The sequence below is a fragment of the Gymnoscopelus braueri genome, assembly GCF_963280865.1.
Source record: "Gymnoscopelus braueri genome assembly, chromosome: 5".
In the NCBI taxonomy this organism is placed as follows: domain Eukaryota; kingdom Metazoa; phylum Chordata; class Actinopteri; order Myctophiformes; family Myctophidae; genus Gymnoscopelus; species Gymnoscopelus braueri.
In genome coordinates this window covers 25,972,096-25,994,746 of record NC_137606.1, presented here as the reverse complement: position 1 = coordinate 25,994,746, position 22,651 = coordinate 25,972,096, and the positions used below count along the sequence as shown (strand labels likewise).

General features: G+C 40.7%; 1 protein-coding gene across 1 annotated transcript; it reads right to left on the bottom strand.

The window, feature by feature from the left end:
* Nucleotides 1–6: 6 nt before the first annotated feature.
* smc4 (structural maintenance of chromosomes 4) lies at nt 7–22,025 on the bottom strand. Its single transcript, XM_080428169.1, has 24 exons — nt 21,906–22,025; nt 19,604–19,778; nt 18,016–18,206; nt 17,094–17,285; nt 15,944–16,120; nt 13,629–13,793; nt 12,490–12,617; nt 12,195–12,335; nt 11,398–11,548; nt 9,426–9,590; nt 9,089–9,322; nt 8,689–8,874; nt 8,367–8,528; nt 7,821–8,046; nt 6,402–6,481; nt 6,108–6,260; nt 5,390–5,516; nt 4,687–4,876; nt 3,745–3,889; nt 3,157–3,330; nt 2,498–2,680; nt 1,768–2,000; nt 1,378–1,561; nt 7–768 (listed from the first exon to the last, which is right to left on the bottom strand). Exons 2-24 carry the CDS (start codon nt 19,764–19,766, stop codon nt 604–606), a joined length of 3,915 nt encoding a protein of 1,304 aa, XP_080284295.1. The 5' UTR covers nt 19,767–19,778; nt 21,906–22,025; the 3' UTR covers nt 7–603.
* Between the last annotated feature and the right edge of the window lie 626 nt (nt 22,026–22,651).

Genomic DNA, 22,651 nt, shown 5'->3' with positions numbered 1-22,651 from the left:
GAATGGTCTAGTTAGCACTTTATTTGAAATAGAGGTACAAAAAGTAATAGTTTCATTTAAATAGCCAAAATGGATGAGCCAACAGGCACCCAGGCTAGCTTCTTATTTACATAACAGATGTAGCTTGATTAAAGGGTTAGTTCAGATCTTTTGAGTATTTTCTGTAGGAAATACTTACCATTAATGTAGTGGTTGCAAAGGTATTAATTGATTGCCCAGAATCACTGCGCCGCGGCAGCCTACTCACGCACAAAATATATGTGACAGAGGGGTCGAAATTGAACGAAACCTGCTCTATATGGTAGAAATAGGTCAACAATACAAATGATGCTAGTTTTTTTAATTTATTTATTTTTAATGAGCGGCCCCTACCAAAACTACCGGAACTACTTCATATTCATCAGAACCGGACCATAACTCTGACCACGGCAATCAATTAATACCTTTACAACCACTACATTAATGGTAAGTATTTCCTACAGAAAATACTCAAAATCTGAACTAACCCTTTAAAACATAAAAAGAAAGAATAGCAGCTTTACATGGTATAAGGACGACATATAAAAGACAAGTATTTACATGGCATGTTCTAGCAAATGTAATCTAAGCAGTCACAGCATCGCGCTCTTTGAAGACGATGGTCTTGGGGTTGATGCCCACGCTCTTGGTGGTGTTGTGGGTTTTGTAGATGCCCAAGAGACGATCGGCAATCTCAAACATGTTGTTCCTCAGAGAGATGATGATGAACTGGGCATTCTTGGTTTGTTCCTGGACAGAGAATCAATGGGAGAAATATATTATCATTCCAGGAAAGCGCTCTGTGATCCGCAGTGCTAAAGAGCCTGCCCACCACTGCAGAGTTTAGGGGTTTGAATCCCAACGCAGTGAATCTAGCTTTGTCAAGCATCTATAGGAACACAATTGAGGGGAGGGTGATAGGCCTGTCACAATTATGACATAATCAATTCCGTGTTTGGAAATAGCAGATCTGTAAGCTCAAAACGCGTTGCGATGCGATAGTGCTCAGTGTGAAAGGCCCTTTAAGCAGAGAGCCCAGCACCAACTATCGATCCCTGTGTATTGCAAAACACGAGCATCCAGCAATGATGAAATCAAACAAGGCATGGAATGGGGTTGGGTTTAGCAAGCTTGATAAGTATGCAGATACTGCAGCATGAAGGAGCAGGATGAAGCAGTTTTATGGACATTGTGAAAGGCCAATGACTGAATGTCAACTGACAGAGGCACACTTAGCATTAGTTATGGCCGGTCATGATGGTCAAGCCAGCTGTACAGCTGACAACTGTTACGTTGTTTGTTTCAGAAAGTGTATGTTTCTGTAGGCTGGATCAAGTTTATTTTCATTTTAATACTTACATAAATGTAAGAGGCTACGATGGAGACATTCTTGAAATCCAGAGCAGCGTCTATCTCATCCATGAAGTAGAGTGGTGTTGGTTTGAAGTGGTGCAGTGCAAACACCAGTGCCAAGGAGCTGAGGGTCTTCTCTCCTCCGGACAGATTAAATATCTTCTTCCAGCTCTTCTTAGGAGGCCGCACACTGGACAAGGAGTAAAAAACAAACTTGATTATACTAGCCCAAATTCAGTGTTCCAACTGACTAACCCATGAGAGCAAAGTGCAGAAAAAGCATTTTGCTTTCATTTGAAAAACATTAAGTTTTTCACTAAACCACACCTACTCCCCTATTAGTTAGCAATGAGAACAATCTGAGCTGATATAATAATGGATTATTCTTCCTCCAACCTGAACATGATGCCTTCAGAGAAGGGGTCCAGACTATCCACTAGCTCTAGCTCAGCATCGCCCCCAAGTGTCAACATCTGGTAGTTTTCCTTCAGCTTGTTGGTGATTATGTTGAATCCGTTCATAAACTCATCGAGGCGCTGCTTGCGCAAATCCTCGAAGCTTTGCTTGAAGTTGTCCCTCTCTGTGGTGATTTCATCCAGTTGGGCCACACGCTGCAGGTACAGCTCCTCCTGAGAACACAGACAGCGAGATGTGCTTAGCTAGATCACATAAACCCAATCAATTAATGATAAACAAAATGGGTAACCCTTACCACAATAGCTTACACACACGTGTGTATATTATATATGTGATTCATCTTGCATTTTATACTACACTAACCAACTGCCCTCTGGAGACAAATTAAGTTGAACTTGATGTGAATATAACCTAGATTTATACGTAAAAAAAAAGAGCCTTTAAGCATTTTCTATTTTACAGCTGTCAACACTGAATGTTAATACTGGTTACAGAATCTTGTACTTTATTTAGCTTTAAATTTAATGTAGCCATCATTCAGATTACAAGGTTGTCAAACCCAAATAATTAAATTATAACCATGTTAAGATGATGGAAGGAATGGTGTCTCCCAAGCAAGGAAATACAATCTTATAAGATTCTTATGGAACAGCATTTGGGAACCCCTTCTACAGGCAGGATTAGGAAAGCTGGCACTACTTGTGCGTACCTTTTTCTTGTAGTCAGCAATGGCCCCCAGGTTAGGCTTCATTTGGGTACACTGCGTCTCCATTAAGGAGATCTTATTGGTAATGGCATTAGGATCTTTGATAACTCCCAGGTCAGCAGGGGTGAGCACTGGAAGCGTCTCAGCTGGCTGGCCATCTATGGCATGGAGGGACAGTTTGGAGGCCTGAAAACACAGGAGAAGAGGGCATTTAGTTGTGGTTAGGGAAATTGAGTTTAGGGTCCACCGAACTCATGACAGTTCAGGGTTATACCTCTCTGTGTTTAAATGTTACACAACACTGTAAACACAACACAACACTGTAAACACACTGAAAATAAGCTTGTCTGCCATGTCCATAAAGACAACACCCTTTCTGTGTCAACTCAAGAATATATTGTGTTATTAATTATACACTTTATTTACATAGATGCAATGCAAGGTATTTTGCTTACTTGCAGCCCCAGTTACTGTGAAGTAGTACTTTGGTTTGACCACTTAACCAAACTTATTTGACAAAAGTTTGACACTTACTCCGCTCTGGATAAGAGTGTCTGCTAGATGCCTGCTTGTATATTCCTGAATTGTATATCATGTTCCAGAAGAGGTTTTCTTGGCTTAAAGCAGTAATTCACATGCAGAAAGAGACAAAACAAAAACACCTCTCTTTGCCAGTGTTTAATCTTGTTGTTGCACTCGTTGATGCTGGTGTCAATCTGCTCAATGCTGAGGCGGACGTTGATGGACTCTTCCTTCAGGGTGTGCTCCTGCTGCTGCAGGGCCTTGATCTCCTTCATCACGCCCTGGACTTCCTTGTGCACGTCGGGCAGCTCTGCCTAGAGGACAACAAAACATTATGACAAAGCAAATGTGATTGGCCAACTGGATTTAGTCATCCCTATAAATATTACTCTGCCATTGATGCTAATGGCATCAATGCTAACATGCTAATGCATGTGAAGTTCGGACATAGTAGCTAAATCTGCCCATGGAAAAAGGCTTTCTTTCAGCAGATAGTTACAACAAGAGCTAGAAAGGCAGTTCGTGTTCATGTGTGGGATTTATTCTGTTGTTTTAATCCCACGATCAAAGCATTAGTTCAGGTTGGTATGGTTGGTCTACTTGCTTGAATGGTAAACATTTCATTACAGAGACTGATTGTTTTCCAGGTATTGGTCAAACAATCCCTGAATAAATGGGCAGTGTTTTATCTGTAATAAATAAGGGTTAAACAGGGCATAGTTACTGACCTCCGCCTCCTGGTATGACTTTATGACTTCTCCCGCCTCCTCCTCCAGTTTGCTAAGCTGGCCGGTCAGCTCAGATAATAATTTCTCATTCTCCTCCAGCTCCCCTTGCACACGACTCAGTCCCTCCTCACACTTTTTCAGGTTGCTGAAGGAACAGCGAAAAGCAGTCATTAGAGAAGTGGTTCCCAAACACTTTAGCTTTTTTTTTGCAACCCATAAAGATGGGTCCTCCTCTGACCCATTGTTTGGGAAACACTGCATTAGAAGATACAGCCGAGTTGCCAGCTGGTATGTGAAGAGATAGCAATGATACTGTCAGGTGGAAAGTAACTAAGTACATTTACTTAAGTACTGTACTTAAGTACAATTTTGAGGTATTTGTACTTTACTTGAGTATTTCCAATTTCCAATACTTTTACTTCTACTTCACTACATCTCAGAGGCAAATATTGTACTTTTACTCCACTACAATTATTTGAAAACTTTAGTTACTAGTTACTTTGCAGGTATAAATGATTACATTATAAAACATACATTAACCACTTTAGCCCTATTTTATACCTAGGCTATTTGAAAATAGACGATCTACAAGCCGATGCGACGCGTTGTGAGCTTGTAGATCTGCTATTTTCAAACATTTTAGTACTTTTACTTTTGGTACTTTAAGTACATTTTGATACCAATACTTTTCTACTTTTACTCAAGTAAAATTTGAATTCCGGACTTTTACTTGAAACAGAGTACTTCTACATTGCAGTATTGATACTTTTACTTAAGTAAAACATTTGAATACCTTTTCCACCACTGGATACTGTCCTACTTGGCTAAATTAAAAAGAAACCACCTCAGTTAGCAGTGAAGGGGAGACATTACTTTCCAGGAACTTGTGAATGAATGTGAACAGCTGGGAGTTTGAAAGCTACGAGTGTCTTATCTCCTCACCGTCCTGCAGTCTTTATGGCCACCTGGGCCTTGGTGATGGCGGAGGAACAATCATCCAGCTCCTTGTTGACCTTGTCCAGCTTGTCCTGCTGTGCCTTCAGCTTGTGACTGTTGATCTCCACAATCAGGTTGTGGAGTCGTTTCACCTCGGCCTCCACCTTCCCCGCCTTGCTAGAAGCCGCTTCATAGTCTGGGAGAGCGAGGTGCAATACAAATAAATGGTTAGTGATAAAGCAGGAGATGAAGGAACAGAGGCAGGAATATTTAAACAAGCAAAGCAGTATTTTAACTAATTGGTGGATGTTCATTGTCTTAAGTCTAAAAAGGCAGGCACCAAACACCTCAGAAAAATACTACAAAATGTCCAGCTCAGCCAACTATCCAGTGACTACACTGCAAAAAACAGAGTGCATTTGAAAGTTTGTCTCAAGCCATTTAACTTCTCTGCATTACATTTAGTTTGGCATTTCAAGGCTCAACTATGCACACCCGTTTGGTTTCCCATATTTTGCCTGGCATATATAAAATATCTACCAGTAAATATACAGTGTATAATTTGGTACTGATATATGGCCTGTTGCAGCTCAACCCAGTAGACGGTGTTTATATCAACATTCCAATTGACTATTCTATGGCGTTACAGGTGTCTTAGCATGGTGGTTTGAGGGTGATGGAGTTACACTGCGTGTTCAGCGGTCCCTACCCTTTTTAAAAGCCTCCAGGCTTTTCTCCATCTGTTTCTGCTTGGCCTTGTCCGGGGCAGCAGCCAGCACATTGGCCCCTAGCTCCTTGATTTGAGGCCTTAACTGGGCTTCCTGCTCAGCCAGACTCTGTAGGTAAGATGGGTCGGAGAGGACGGCAAACACACACACAAAATATTACAGGTTACTTGCTGGTTATGATTTGCTGTCATACTCTAGGAATGTTAAGTGGTTAAATAGTACACAGTTTCATCTGAATGCTCGTGTTACTAGGAGACAGGCCAAAACCTTTGGACAAATCTGTTCGGCTGTTGCTTAGTTAATGTTATTCTGTAGTTAGTACAGATAAGTATATTTGCCATGACCAACCTGTTTAACAAAATGTTTGCCAATGATGGAAGGAGTCAGGGAACAGAGAACCCAAAAGATAATTTCTCCCAGTATTGTTTCTCTCACTATAGTTAACTACTGGACATTATAACTAGCTAGCCAAACTAACAACTGCTCCAGGGCAGGCTGATTTTTATTGTATTGGTATCCATGAAACTGAACATAAGTTAATGTTGGATATCTTCAACAAAAAAAAAAGAAAGGGTCAGGGTGCTCGGAAGTTAAAAAAAAGTGTAGCGAAGGTGCCCTTTGGTGGGGGACTGAAAACTGTTTTTTTGGAACATTAACTGTTGTCAGTTGGAAACAATCTTTAAGTGCACATTTTCATACAGTCATGCTGTTGGTGTATTTCTCCAGGGTGTTCTTCATCTCTCTGAGCTGTGGACGCAAGCGCTGGACGCTCTCTTCCAGCTGCAGCTTCTTCTCCTGGCAGCCCTGTAGCTGCGTCAGCTTCTCGTTCAGCTTGCTCTCCATGCGGTCAAGCTACCAGAAAACACACACACACACACACACACACACACACACAGTTATGCATCTTTTAAATGATTAGCTCCCAGAGGCAATCATCACATACAAGAGACATGGGTGTTTGTATAGGCATGCTGTACGTGTTTATTGGCTCACCTCCTCCTGGGAGACCTCAGTATTGATGGAGGAGCCCATCCTCCCTTTCATGGCTCGTCCTCCTCCTCCAGTCATGGTACCTGAGAGACGGAATCAGAAGAGGGATTAAATGCAAGGATTAAAGCCAAAGTACATCTCACAACTGAAAATCTTTGTTAGTCCGTCCTAATCTGTGACTTGTGGAACAGTGTTAAAGGAGGCCCCAACACTGGCACCGTTTCTTAAACAGTTGGCACAATATGTAGAATTATATTTAGGTATTCTATAGGGGCGGAAATTGGTAGGTACCTGACGATTCAATTCCGAGGGCTACGATTCAATTAAATTGCGATTATCGATTAATTTACTTCCATCATCTTTTATTGATAATAAAAACTAAATGGAAGAGATGTGTCACAGTCAGCTGGAAGGTTATATTTGCAAACATCAACAATTGCAGAAAACCAACAAGAAAATAAACGTCCTTTTTTTTGTAAAATAATACTGACTTATAACAAAGGCTTCTCAATATTCTGATAACAAACCAAAATATGGCTGATGCTCTGCGCAATTAGCGATATGACAATTTATTTTTTATTATAATTGATTCATAATCGTCCATATCCAAATCGCGATTAATTGCTGAATCGATTATATTTTCCACCCCTAGTATTCTACACCTATGGATATTCTACACCTTGCAGCGATGTTCTTGCTGCTCTACATACACCAATTAGTTGAAGAAATTGCAGATTGATGCTTTAAAAATGTAAGGTAAACTTGTTTTTGTTGTTGTTAAAATAAGTGTTAAATGGCTCCATTTCTGATAGTAATGGTTGCAACAGAGTGGTTGTTCAGTAACAGGGGTCTCCCAGTCTCCCCGGTTATTTAGTAAACAGAAAATGCATTTTCAGGTCAGGATCCTAACTCAGAGAAGTGGTTCCCAAACACTTTAGCTTTTTATTGATTTGCAACCCATAAAAATGGGTCCTCCTGACCCATTGTTTGGGAAACACTGCATTAGAAGATACAGCCAAGTTGCCAGTTGGGTACAGGATAGGATATTGAAATTGGAAGTGATGACACGAAGATGATGAAGACGTACCCACATGTATTTTCAATTTATTATAGAGGTAATGAGACGGGGAGACCCTTGTAACTTAACACACTAATATAGCAATGATCACTCATAGCAATGATTTCTATCAGAATGTGGAGATTTAACCTTTTAACAAAACGTTGTTTTAACCATAAAATATCACTTACTTTGCTTTTATGAAATATCCGAGACGATTTGTGTTTTATGGAAGATGCTCCTGTATTCTATTGCTAGTTTGACCCATTCTAATACTCTTTAATCTTATCAGAATTACTGAAATGGAAGGAAAAACCAAATAAACAAAAGTAAGTTACATATTACTTTTTGTTCTGTCCACCCACCTGCCATCTCGATGATCTGTCCCTGCAGGGTGACCACCCTCCAGCGCCTGTCCTTCTGGAAGGCCAGCCGCGTGGCCTGGTCCATGTTCGTGGCCACCAGCGTGTCTCTCAGGGCAAAGTAGAAGGCCGGGCGCATGCTCTCTTCCTTGACCCGCACCATGTCAAAGAGGCGGGGGCTGTTATCTGGTGTGGAAATGGGAGCCATGTTTCTCTCCCACACCTTCATCTGGGTGGGAAAAGGGAAGAATGTCTTTAGATGAAATGTCAAAAAGCAGGTGTTCCAGAAACAAGACGGGGTCTAATGATGGCGTGGCTCCTATGTGGACCTCGGACACATGACTCCAAAATTGGGAGTTAGACCAATTCGATCCCCATTGACTTCCATTATAAAATGAAAGTTAAATATAAGAAATCACTCATCTTTGGCCTACTGGCAGTGTGCACTAGTAATTTGGTGATCGGTCCAGTGGTTTGCGAGCTCCAGACAAAACACACAAACAGACCCTCTTATAGACATTACCATGTTCCATCTCCAGAAAATCTTACCTTGTCAAGGCCGATGAAGGTGGCAAAACCCACGTTCTGTGCTTTGAGGAAGTTGACACATTTCTGAGCAGTGTCGATGGTGTCCACCAGAATGTTGTCTAGAGATGCACAGCAGGATGATATGGCTACGTCGTACTTTTCATCTATAGCACCCAAGTCACCCTGTAACCAAGTTAGAGAAAGAAAGACGACAAAAGAATAAAGAAGCCACTAAGTATTTCACTAATTTAGGTTAAAACGCTGATCTGTAAATTCAGTGTGCTAAAGTGATATAACAGATTAGGCAGACAGCAACTTAAGTGGACTGCAAGAGGATCCTCACCAGTCTTCCAAGGATGCCAGGGATGTTGCCGCTCCGTTTCTGGTGCATGAGGGCATCCAGGACCTTGCCCCGGCTGCGGTTGAAAGACAGGGAACTCTTGGCTTCCTCCACTTTCTGCCTCATATCCCTCACAATCTCGCTGGTCTTGCTGTCTACCTGAGACAGCTGCGACAGTTCTCCCTCATCCTTGAAAGGGGAATATGAGGGAGGGGATTATTAAATGAAAGCATTGCATCATCAGAATCACCTTTATTCACCAAATTCTCCGCAACGTACAAATCATTTGACACGGTGACATGATGCAAAGACATAAACGCATCCAGGACTAACAGACTAGACTAATAGTGCAAAAAGGTCTATTGATGAATGCAGACCCAAACATGAACACCAGTCACTTTACCCTCTTGAGCTCTTCTTCGCACTGTGGTATCTTGACTTGCAGGTCTTTGATAGCAACACGGCGCTCCCTCAGCGTGTCCGAGGTATTCTGCAGTGTCTGCTTGGCCCCGTTGAGCTGCGTCACGGCGATGTTGTGGCGGCTCAAATAGATGTCAAGCTCCGACTGAGCCAGATCCACATGTGAACGGGTCTCATTGACCGCCTTGCTCAGCTCCAGCAGTTCCTTCTCCTTGGTCTGGGAGAAGGACAGGGGTGGGACGAATAATTGAAAGGGTTAGTGGCATTAAGTGCTCACCACACGGCGTTGGACAATGTGCAGGATGCAGACACACGCATACCTCTTTGTCCTGTTGCAGCCCGCTGGTCTCTTTTTTCAGGCTTTCCATCACCTCCTTCAGTTTCTCTTCCTCCTTAACCTTCTTTGTCTCCAGCTCCTCCGTGCGAGCTGTTGCCTCAGAGATGGTCTTTTCACTGGTTGCTGGCACATTGCGCACCTCCTCTAACTGGGGGGGAAGGGGGGGTTGGGTGCAGGAGGGCGACAGGAAGAGGTGAAGAAAAAGAAAAGGGTTTAAATTGTTTCCTAGTCTGGATCTGAGCAGCAACCACAACACCTGCTTTGGTTCGAGTCGAGGACGTAGCTCTCATATGTAAATCACAACATCATAATTATGCCTCTGCACCCTAATCACAGCACGATAAGATGAAGACATAAGGGAGACAAGAGAGGGAATATAAATGAATCAAAGCACGTTTGGTGTCAGTTACAGTCAAATGTTGCTAGACTTAAAAAACAGGCCAAAGCACACAACTGTAATCAACTATAAACACACAGTCAGGACTGAGCGAGTCCTGGTTAAGACTGGCACACAGTCTGCAGCTTGGCCAGGCCGAGATGAGAAGGAGTGGTGTGTATGTAGCCCATGTTTCGCAGGGTTAACTGCGGGTGAAAAGTGAATATGGCTGCTGGGAGCGTTACACAAGCCAGGCCATAGTTGACTACCACACAGCAGAACACTGCTCCCCAGAGGGGCACTGCTTTTGCCCAGCTCCCCCCACTAACCAACGTACTGCCAAAGCAGCTAGGGTTTAGAGCAGGGAAAGAGGGAGACTCTTAACTGTAGGTATGTGTGTGGGTGTGAGGCATGTAAGTGAGGCAGAGAAGAGAACCTTAGACCAGGACAGAGAGCGCTGGTGAAACAGAGAGAGTGCCACAAAGGTGGGAAAGCAAGTCAAGCAGGCAGGGCTAAGTTTTTGCTACAACTTGGCTTGCCAGTAGCTTCACAGTCCCCTAGTGGCCAGTCAGAGGACAGACAGTCTGGCTATGAGCTTAAGCTTTCACTAATTACACTGTGATTAACCTAAATGTATTTACAAAGGCCCTGACATGCATCAGATGGACAAATGGACATTAATCCCCATTTGATAACATTTTCATCTCTGGGACTCCAAACTAAGAACAAACATAACAATTATTTGATCAGATATGGTCTGCCATTTGGTCCAGAATTCCTTTACAGTCCATGTAGTGTAGGTATAGAGATAACAGGTGAATGACGCTGATGACAATAGCCACTCTAGCCATTTACTTGCAATAATGGAGAAGATTAACCAACCTAAAGACCATTGGGGTCCCCAGACTGGACTCCACGTCAAGAACAACTGCAATAATCTGTATAGTAAAACGTGGTGTCTCATTGGCCTACAAATGACACAGCAAGCCTCTGTAAAGTGATACACACCCCAGCAGCAATCAAACCAAACAACCAAGGAAAGAGAGGATGTCAAAACTGTTGACTGTACAGGTGAGTCCGATCACAGAGTAGGTTTACTTAAGGTACTGATGGGAATCAATAATTTGTTATTATACAACAAATGCATAACTGGTATAGGGGGGCTCTGTAAAACTTCAAGTCAGAACAACTAATCTTGTTTTTCCACAAAGAGGTAAAATTGGATTTATACTGCCCATATTTCATTTTTGGCCAAGTGACAAAGTAAACAGAATAAAACAAGAACAGTGGTGCTTGTCTTGAGTACACTGCAACAGTGTTTGTTTATAAGTATGTTCTGTATTTACACCCCCAAAACGGCCACAACTAACCTCTCTTAACAGATTAGAGGGCAACTTTTCATGATCTATGCTTCAAATCGGGAGAATGCGAGGAGTAGGGAGCATGATATATATTACAAGTGAGCGGGACGATCATAGCTACTGCAGAGAACAGGGAAACGCATACTAAGCCAGATTAAAATGACTGAACCGTGTGTAATTGTGGCACACACCACTTCTAACAGCTAATAACAACACACCTTCTCTGTATCCTTTTCCAGCTGCTTCTGCAGTTTCTTGGTCTTGCTCTTGGTGTGTTTAAGCTTCTCGCGAACTTCCACATCCTGCAGGTCCAGCTGCATGAACTTCTCCTTTTGGGCCTCGATGTACTTGTTCAGCTTGTTCTGCTTACTGGCAGAATAACATCACAAACATGGGTCCCAACCAGCTCAAACCCAGTACACTCAGATAGCAAACCACATGACTAAGACCAAGTAGGGCTGGGCGATATGACTTCAAATCATTATCAAGATTTTGAAAAAAAGACCACAAAATAAAAGGAAAATGGCAGATCAGCTATTTTAGCCATTTTTGTACACCACCATTGTACAACAAAGTATAATACAGGGTTAAGAGGTTAATCAGACTAATCAATTTAGTCAATTATAAAAAAATCTATTGGAATTGTTGCGTGTCAATTTGCTGATCTATACGGAAAACAATTACGGCTTTTCGATTCATCTATATGAGCAAGATTGAGTCTAAATTTCTAAATATCAGTTCTGATACATTTTCGGTTACTTGCCCAGCCCTAAGACAAAGTACATTCAAACGTACTCTTCTATGGTGCGTTTAGCTACAAGGGAGTGTGCTCCTTTAGATAAATGCACCTAACAAATGACTGGCAAATGGCAAAAAAAGTAGTTAGCCCAGGCCTCAAAGAAATGCGGAGGTCCATAAAATTGCCACATAATGCATAGGAAAAAAAAAGGGGGGGGGGGAACAATTATTATAACCCCCAGAATCAATAGTTTGGGGAAAAACATGAATAACATACTTCTCCACATTTTTTAGCTCTTTGTTCTTTTGTTCCATCTCCGCAGCCATCTTTTCCGTTTTCTCAGTGAGTTCTTTAGTGTCCTCTAAGATCCTCTGCTTCTCCTCATCTTTGCTGACCACACGCTTCTGCAGGTCATGACTAATGAGAGCGACACAGAAGATAAACAAGGTTTATGGATTAAACAAACAAACGACCCCGTCAAGATAACCGATGATAATGTCAGACTAGTTATGACAAATGTGCCAACTCTGAATGTGGTTAAGAGTGTTATTAGTCAGTTGGTTGTACTCACATGTAGTACTGACACAGCTGGCTCTTCTGTTTGAAGATGTCATTCTCCAGGGTGAGGAACTCCACCGCGTTGTTCTTTTCCCCTTCCAAAGCATTCTTCTCTTTCTCCACCAGTTTCACTCTGTTCAGCTGGAACAAAGCATACAGTAAAAAAAAAAAATCTAACTGTAAAACAAGCTCAGGCAAAGCGGAAAAAAAGGTGTGATAACTGGTGTAGAACAGACATATGCCCTAAAGTTATACTGTGTCATCTACAAGAGCATGTTGATGGATTAGCATACCAAACCAACATCGGTTATTGCAGATGCAGCACCTGATTATCACGCTGACCCTCAACAACTTCTACACATGACTTACACTTAAAATCATTTAAACTAAAGCTTAAGTCACTGAAGCTGCACACACACAAACCAAACCAGGCTATCTTGGTGAAGTAATATGGTGGCATCTCTATAAGAACATACCGGTAAATGTGGTTCTAGCTAAATGACTGAATAAATGAATGATAATAATGTAGATGCTAAGCCATGTTACCCATTACAAGCCAAACTTGTGTTTCTATGACATTAAAATCATTTCATATACTCACTGACAAACACACAAAATACCAAATAAAAGCAGTTCATCAGCTTGACCTCCCCATCGTGCTTACGCCACTCTTTAAACATTCGTTATAAAAACCCAATAATCACACGCCATTGGTTCTAAAAATATCTCAACATCCTGTTACAATTTGTCTCAAATTGCTGACTACAGTGCAGTTGTTTAAAGAATTGTAAAAAGTAACGGATGAACATTAATTTCCCTCCACAGCCAATGTGCAGGATCAAATGATTCACTGGCTTGCATAGAGGAGCAGGTGGTCAGACCAGGAGCAGTTAGTCTGGCCAAGGCACAACTTACTCTGCAGATTTCACACAAAACTAGCCATATGCATCACAACTACAAGAAGTGTTCCCCCCCCTCCCCACGCGGGGAATTTACGCAGTCTTCTAAAAATAAATGCACACATAATATAAATCACACTGGAAATAAAAATAAATAATCAATACAAATTGTGAAAATAAATAATCAATAGGTCCAGGACATGGGAAGGACAATTAAGTGGCCAGTTCAACACAATATCAGAGTATTTTTCACCTTCTCTCCCCTCTGCTCATTGAGCAGTTCAACTCGGCGACTCAGGATTCGGAGGGGCTCCTTCAGACGGCAGGATCCAATGATGTCTTCCATGTACTCCAGCATCCCTTCATCATGTTCCGTCTGACCCTTAGGCTTCATCATGGCTATCTGCTCCACCTCACCCTGATGACAGACACCACACACACACACACACACACACACACACACACACACACACACACACACACACACACACACAGTGTAATACAGATGTTGGACAAATCACTGGTTCACTACAACTAATCAAAATTAAATACCAATTAAATTCTTAAAGTGTAATAAATAAATAAATCTTAATTTGAGCCAAAACTTAACACTTTTGAGACACGGACAATTTAGCTCAGTTCCTTAAATGCTCTCATAGTAATGATAATAAAAAACCAAAAAGACAAGGTCATACCAAAACCTGATTTGAGATTTTTCTATATAAAGAATTAAGTTTATCAAACTTAAATAATCCTTAAAGAAAAAGATTTTTTTGGTACACTTTACAGATATTATAATAAACACATATCTAAATAAATCACATCTGCTAAAAACAACTTGGCCCTGTACAAAGCCTTTCTTAACAACCCTCCACCCATACAACACTTTCCAAAGTGAGTCAGTTACACTACCCACAACTGAAACCACAATCAGATAACTTTGTATATGGAACATGTGAGAGGGGGGGGGGGGGGGGGAAAGAAGCTTTGAATAAAAAGCTGCAAATAAAAAATAAAAACAACCAACTACCGAGTTACTATTTAGGTTCTGTAGATTTTGTACACTTGCATATCTGCCCCGAAAATCTATTATTTAGTTCAATAGAACTGGCATTGTACGGTTTATGTTTAAAAACATATATATATATACACAGGTATGAATGGAATGAAAAGTAAAAAATAAATAAATAATAAATGTCATATTAAAAACAATCTATATACCGCTATGTATGCAAAAAAAAAGCTTCACATTTGATCTGTTCAGAAATAGAGAACACTAAAATAGTTAATAAATAATAATGCATTATAATAATAATAAATATTTGAAAAAGAAAGGGGGGGGGGGGATCAGCAAAGGAGTGTGTGTGTGTCTGTGTGTCATCCTGTGCTCTGACAATGCACAATTTTTCCATTAGCCAGAGGCCTGTAAAAGTGACCTTGGAGAACAAGCTATAGCCTCCTGCCTCAGTCATTGCTGCCATGTCATAGACGGGGCTCAAAATCTCCTCACACCCGAGGACACGCAGTGAGAATGGACAAACACACACACACATAAAAACTAAACGGTCAGGAAGGACACGTGTAATCAACAAACCAACCGCAAATCCACAGAGCAGGACAAAGGCTAACTTTTCACCCAACATCCACAATAAGACTATAAAAAAATAATTTTGGGACACTGGTAATACACACTATAATCACTGTCATTTGATTCTATTTCAACTCATTCAAAAATTCTCTAAAAACCTCAACTTATCAAGTTATCAGTAAATTGGCAGTTCATACAAATTATCCAATCAAATATAGTAACCAGGCAGCCGGTTAAATAGTACAGATAACTTATGGAATTCTAAATTAGGAACATAAAAATTAAATACAAGATACAGTACACTAAACCACAGTTTTATACTCAGAGGGGTAAGAGAAAGAGGGGGGGGGGGGTAAAAAGTAAACCAAAACTGAAGCCATGATAATGGAGTGTCTTATCCGGCCACACTGAAGCAGCACTGCCAATATTGGGGTTGGGGTCGATTGTCACACGCCAATATTTACGTGCTGCTAAAGCGTGGCAGGTACATGGGAGAGGGAGGGGGAGGAGTGAGGTCCAACCTGTCCCCACTGGTGGCTCAATCCTGCCACCAAGCAACATCACTGTAAATTCTATGTTAGCTGTTGAACCACAGTCTGCCAGGTCCTTTTTGTTCGAAAAAAACGCAACATTTTCCTTAAAATTCTAAAGCAGCAAATAATGGTTCGCACCTTTTCCACATTGTTTCAAACCATGATGCGCTGCTATAGCAGTCTAAGGGGCTGGCAGAGAGAGTATATCCATCCAGTCCAGTGCAACAGGTTATTCCCAGAGACAGGGCAATGGCTTTGGGGAAATAGCTTTCAAACTTGGGATAGGAGCAGGATTGGGGACATGGGCTGAGAGTGCTGAACAGCAGCAAAGCTTTGACAGAATGGGATGGTCACAAGAGGGATTGAAAAATAAAATAATAATAATTCAAAAGCAAAGTGAACAGGCGAGTAGGGGAAGAAGTAACAATATGGAAATACAGCAGTTACCTGTAAGATCAGGAATCTGTTGTGGTCTAGGTCAATACCATGACTTCGCAGCAGGACCCCCACATCTTTGAAAGTGGCCTTCTTGCCATCGATATGGTAGGCAGAGGAATTGTCTTTGTTGGCAGTTCTAGAAACATAGAACTTGCTGTTGGGGATGACTTCGTAGTCATCTCCTTCCTGGGTGGGGGGGGGGGGGGGGTCATAATGCAGCTTATGTCATGACAGTCCGGGGTTCAAATGATGTAAGGAAAAAATATCAATATTGCTATTATTGGATAACCAACTAAAATAAATAGAGTAGAAACTCACTAATGGATATATATAGATACCACATCATTAAGCATATTTGGTTACATTTATGAAATACAAAATGGAAACAAAGCTGAAATGACAAAACATAATATATACATTACATGCTTATTCCACTGTCTGTATTTCAAGCAGGTCTAAGAATTTACATACATGTAAACTGTAGACAAATTCTCCAAAGCATCACATTAAGTGAAAAAAACACGCTCATATTCTAACATAAGGGTCCACACAACTAATGCCATATGTTGGCAACTTGCTTTAAATAGTTTGAATTAATCTGAAATAATTACTTAAACACCATGACTATCTAGAAAAATCACTTCACTCACACCTGTGTGGCATATCAAGTATAAAATCGTTTTTTTTTTTATCTGTAAGGGTTTAAGACTTGTCAGTTTACACCGTTTTTGAGGTTTCAATGAAAAAAGTGCCATTTTAACCTCTTAATACAAATCCCAGCTCACAATGTAAAATAAGTACGCCATAATGAATCGCGAGCCGATAAAAAAAATACACAAAATTACAGTATAAATTATAATAACCTTATGAGTCGACAATGATTATGTGTGGGTGTTAGTTTTGACTTTCACGCCTGTATTGAGTCTCTGTTTCACTCAGAGTGTGATAATATCAAGACAAGTGCATCTACATTAAGCTATGGGTATAGAAGAAACAAATATATTTAGGAAAATGGAAATATTTCAAATAAATTATTTCAATTGTGAATGTATATTTATTTTGTGTGAAGCAGATGTGTGTGTGTGTGTGTGTGTGTGTGTGTGTGTGTGTGTGTGTGTGTGTGTGTGTGTGTGTGTGTGTGTGTGTGTGTGAGATATACCTTGTCAATAATCTTTTGAAAATGCACCTCCACAGCGCAGCTTTGCACATCTTTGTGTTCATCAGAGCTGTGAATCAGCACAGAGAGCTTTTTGGATCTAATCTTTTGAGCTCTGTATCCAAACACAAAGAGCATTGAATCTATCACATTGGACTTCCCACTGCCGTTTGGACCAATGATGCAGGAAAATCGCTGGAGGGGTGGGGAGGGAACACAAAAAAATAAAAAATTATATAAGATAAAAATATTTATGATATACGTACAAATTACTCATAATTTCCCCAAATTTCTAAAAACAATTCTAGTGCTTTAAGAGGGGTGTATGTCTACAGAGTGAACGGGTGTATTTAAGGAAATGATTTTCATGCACATGCATTTGTACAGTAAGGAGGAAAACCAACAAAAAATAGGAAGGGGAAGTTCAGTTAATGTCAGACTTAAGAAAAGACAAAAGTACATGCCTAGGCCACCACTGGTTAAAAGCATACACATATTAAATCAAAATGGAGGAGTGTGACATCTTGATTCAGGAAAAGAATTGTTAAATAAAAAGCAGCATAACATCACACATTTTAAATATACATGTCTAAAGAGTTACCCTATAACTATAGTATATATGCAATATATTTGCACTAAAATATAAAAAACCTAACAACAAAGGCATTGGCAATGCCTGCAAATAAGGGTTAACAACTGATAGCAACAAAGCAGCATAACATACATCACACATTTTAAATATACATGTCTTAGAGTTACCCTACAAGTATAGTATATATGAAATATAATTGCACTAAAATGATATAATAACATTCCCAACAAAGACATTGGGCAATGCCTGCAAATAAGGGTTAATAATAACTGATATAGGAACAAAGCATTATCAAAATATCTCAATTGAATGGTGTTTTTTTTTTGACGTTACCTTGTGGAAAGGCCCCAGGGTCTTTTCGCCAGCATAGGATTTAAAGTTGCGATTAACTAAGTGTGTTATCATCAGGCGAGGAGCGCCCGGTTCATTGGTCATTGCTGGGGGCGGGGGTGGGGGGATGCTACCGAGAAGCTCCTCCAAACTGCGACTATCAACCGCCTCGGCTCCCTCCCCGGGAGGCGCATCTGTGACACAAAGAAGTAGAACTTTTATTTCCTCTGTGCCATTGGTTCTCAAAGTGGGGTCCGGGGACCCCCAGGGGTCCTTGAGGCGGGGGGGGGGGGTTCTCCTCAGCCAAATTAATAGTTAGGAACCAAATAGACCCTTATGTGTCTGTAACTCTGAGTGTACAAATGGGAATGTTAATTTAACTCAAGAGTGTACAAATGTTATTTTAACTAACGGGTCCACTTGGTTCCATTTGTACACTCTCAAGAGCTAAATTAACACTGGTGATGATACTGCAGTGTAGATTGGGACCCCCAAGACATTAAAATGGTCGAATCCCTGGCATATCTTTTCAAATGGGGGGTCCGTGGGCTAATGTGTGTCAATTTGGGGGACCTTGACGCGAAAAAAGTTTGAGAACCACCGCTCTGAGCGATTCATTTCAGGTGGGGACAGTGGAGTGATGGGGGAGGGGTGGAGGAGCAAAACAAACAAACAAAACATAAGCTGTGCGCTGATCAGTCAGTGTGGGGGAACAACGACTGCCGAGAAAGTTGATTTACACCATGTCTTTGTTCATAAAAATAAAAGCCACCCTAAAAGCACAACAAAAACCACATTGACTGGTTTACAATCGAGCACAAATCGATGACAAACGCTCCCCAACCAAGAACGCTGAGACATACTGTAGATGCGCTACACTCATTTTCGTCGATGATAAATAACCACAGGGCAAATTTCGATCATCTTTCAACATTTCAGCAATGTCCAAAATCATAACTGCTCCAATGATTGCAATGCGACATTAAAATGATCACTTATGAGCGATTGTCCTCGAATCACACCGAGACAAAACGACACACAAGTCTCACATCTATTGTACTCAACACAGGAATAAACAAGCTATACGGTCGATGTGTGTAAATAATATTATTTCAACGAAACGCGCACTAAAACATGTATACACATTTCAAAGTGGACATCAAATGCCTTTGCACATCTTAAGTTAAGTTGGTAAAAATTAAAATTAAAAAAAAACTATTTCGTTCCAAGTTAGCAAAAAAAGATCAAACATCTTTTGAACCCAAGTATACAACAAACCCCCACTTCATCATTACCCAAAGAAATTACCTTGTTCGTTGAAAGGGATCGGGACACAAGCACACTCGACGCCATCATCATAATCATCTCAGAAATTATAAGAGACATTTATTGATGACTTGCACTCGGGAGAAAAAAACAAGCAATCAAGCTACGTGTTGTGAATTAAGAAGAAGAAGAGGGGAGAAAAAAAACTATCCAACTGTGCCAATTGGCCCCGACCAAGTGCAGCCTTTCAATCAACGCCACGCATCGCCATTGAAGAACAACACAACTTATTTAGATTCACTACTAAAGGTCTTTTGTTACTTGCCAGTTGTTGTCGGCGATTCGTCCCCCTGTCCATTGGACTTGGTCTTTTTAGGGGGCACGGGCACATGACCATCCAGCTCGTCTTCAGAGTCATCCCGGGGCTGCGACCCCTTCCCTCTGTGCTTGTTGGAGGCGGTGGAGCTCTTTGCCGTCTTAGATGGCATGATTTTGAACGTCTGAAGACATCATTGGTGAAGGAAAAAAAAAAAAAGAGGCATATCCATGAGTGTTTTTTTGCGCCTGTCAATCTTACAACTCCACTTTTTTTGAAGGTCACACAAAGTAGCCACCCCATTCATTAATGCAGAATGTCCCATTTCACTAGTTTTCAAATGAATAAAATATATATTTTTAAAAATCTTCGATGCATTGTGAGCTTGTAGATCGGCTATTTTCAAATGGCCAAAATGTGTTTAGGGCTGAACTGGGTAATGCATGTTTTGTAATAATCAATATCTACAATGTAACTAGCAACTAAGTTTTCATAAAAGTATAATATTTGCCTCTGAGATGTAATGGAGTTATGGGTTAGGTATTTTCAAATGGCCAGAATGTATATAGGGCTGAAGTGGTTAATGTATGTTTTGTAATAATATCCCGGCTTTAATCACCACCATTAGTTAAGATATGCTCATCTGTGGAAAAAACACGTCCATTCTAACAATAAAACCTACTAATCAAAATAACAGGGAAGGTCCCCCAGCTTCCCTGGAAGTTCACGACCTGACTATAAGTGAATGATTAAATAATATAAAGATGGCATAGCAATGGGTCAAAGAAGCACAACCACGTGATCATTACTGTGAAATATATGATTTGATTTCACCCAAATAGCAGAAAAAAACGAACAGGCCAGTCTGTGACTTGTGGATATTATTAGGACGTAACCTTTTAGTTGCCACTCACCACAAAGTTAAGTCTGGGCAAATGTGATTTAAATAACGTTGGGGGGCAAATTAAAATGTCATTTCCGTGGGTCTTATAAAAGTATTAACCGTGCTTAGACGGTCGGTTTGAGTAAGTACGAGGTCCTATGCGTAATATTAGACTGGCCTAAACGTACCAGTGTGTGTGTGTGTGTGTGTGTGGGGGGGGGGGGGGGGGCAGTGGTGGAAAGTAACTAAGTATATTTACTCAAGTACAGTACTTAAATACAATTTTGAGTTTTTATTTTATTTTACTTGGAGATACTACTACTGGAGTATCTCCAATTTCTACTCCACTACATCTCAGAGGCAAGTATTATACTTTTGACTCTACTACAATTATTTGAAAACTTTAGTTGGCAAGTTACTTTGCAGATATAAATCATTATATTATAAAACATACATTAACCACTTTAGCCCTATTCTCTACATAGGCCATTTGAAAATAGCCGCTCTACAAGCTCACAACAAAACAATTTAGTACTTTTACTTTTGGCACTTAAGGTCTATTTTTCTATTTTGATGCCAATACTTTTGTACTTTTACTCAAGTGACATTCTGAACACAGGCCTTTTACTTGTAGAGTATTTCTTACACTGTGGTATTACTACTTTTACTTAAGTAAAACATCTTGAGTACTTCTCCCACCACTGGTGTGGAGGAGGGGGGGGGGTAACGTCAGACTGGGGCTAGCTGAGAGAAGCTAGCTTACATAACTAGGACATCAGATTACTAGCCAACGTGCAATAACACAGCCAACTGTAACTGTGCGCGCTAAGCGGTGTAACGCTAGCACGTAAACCTGATAGATCAGTCTCTATCGTTTAGATCTGCATTAAACCGGTTCCATCTGTAACTCACACACACCGTGCTAGCCCTAGCACTGATAACTACGAACGGTAACAGAGCCATAAAGCTGATACAAAAAAAGGCTACGCATTGACTACATAAGTCGTCCGATCAAAACACTGAACATTCTCTGCTTACGTTTCCCCCGCTCCGAAAAGACAGCAAACTAATCGGACGTCAAAGTATTTTTATTTTTTAAACCAAACTAATCACCGTGACTGAAAGTGTTTAGAGACCCTCCATAATGTTACGATAAAAAAAAATACACATAATTCGGTGCTGTTGCTTTTGATCGTCTAAAATTAGAATCCGCCGTTAAGAAAATAGCGATCGGTCACAGGATGAGAATAGTTCCATTATTGTTAGAAACCGGTTGAGTCAGAACGATAAGCTAAAAGATAGTGAGCTACGTTAAGGCAACGCATACGAAGCCCGCTGTCTTCTTGCATCCGTTAAAAAAAAAGAAATTTACCCGTTTCTTTCGTAATTTAGCGTTACGCGCAGCCTGCGATAAGTATCATTTCTCACCTATATCGTGTTAAAAAACAAACGAAGTCGTCGTAATCCAACTGTCGTTTAAAGAAGCAAAATCCACAAGCTTCACTTCAGTCCACAGTCATTTCAAACTCCTCTCGACTTGAAAAATCCTCGACTTGTAAATGGCGCCTAAAATAGTGCTAGTCGTCCAGCCCACATCTCGCGTGGCCAGACCTCCGTCTCTTCGGGTTCCTATAGGCGGAGGAGCGCTGGCTCACGCGAGAGTTTGGTCAAAGCAAATCGGTTATAAACTGACGCAAGGCACCATGGATGGAACGTTCAAAGGGCAGGAAAAAAACATGAAATTCAAAAAGGGGGGCGGGGCGGTGATGCCTGCGCTTATCCGCTTCTCTTCAACGCATACTATTGGTCAGTGGTGTAAAGTAATTAAGTACATTTACTCAAGTACTGTACTTAAGTACAATTTTGAGGTATTTTTTTTTTACTTTACTGGAGTATCTCCAATTTTCAGTAGCCTACTTTTATTTCTACTCCACTACATCTCAGTGACAAATATTATACTTTTACTCCACTACAATTATCTTAAAACTTTAGTTATTAGTCACTTTGTAGATTTTGATTACTGTTACAAAACATATATTATCCAATTCAGCCCTATATACAGATTTCTGCCATTTGAAAATAGCCGATCTACAAGCTCACAATGTGAGCTCATTGTGAAATCTGCTATTTTCAAAAGATTTGTATACAGTTTATACATTTGAAAACTGAAATGG

What these genes read in the sequence shown, in the direction of transcription:
- smc4 (XM_080428169.1), bottom strand. Translation starts at nt 19,766, where the DNA reads ATGCCATCTAAGACGGCAAAGAGCTCCACCGCCTCCAACAAGCACAGA. An exon ending in TTGCTGACTACAAGAAAAAG is followed by an intron (nt 2,001 to 2,497) that starts GTACGCACAAGT and finishes CTGTGTTCTCAG; the next exon opens with GAGGAGCTGTACCTGCAGCG. An exon ending in TCGTAGCCTCTTACATTTAT is followed by an intron (nt 769 to 1,377) that starts GTAAGTATTAAA and finishes TTCTCTGTCCAG; the next exon opens with GAACAAACCAAGAATGCCCA.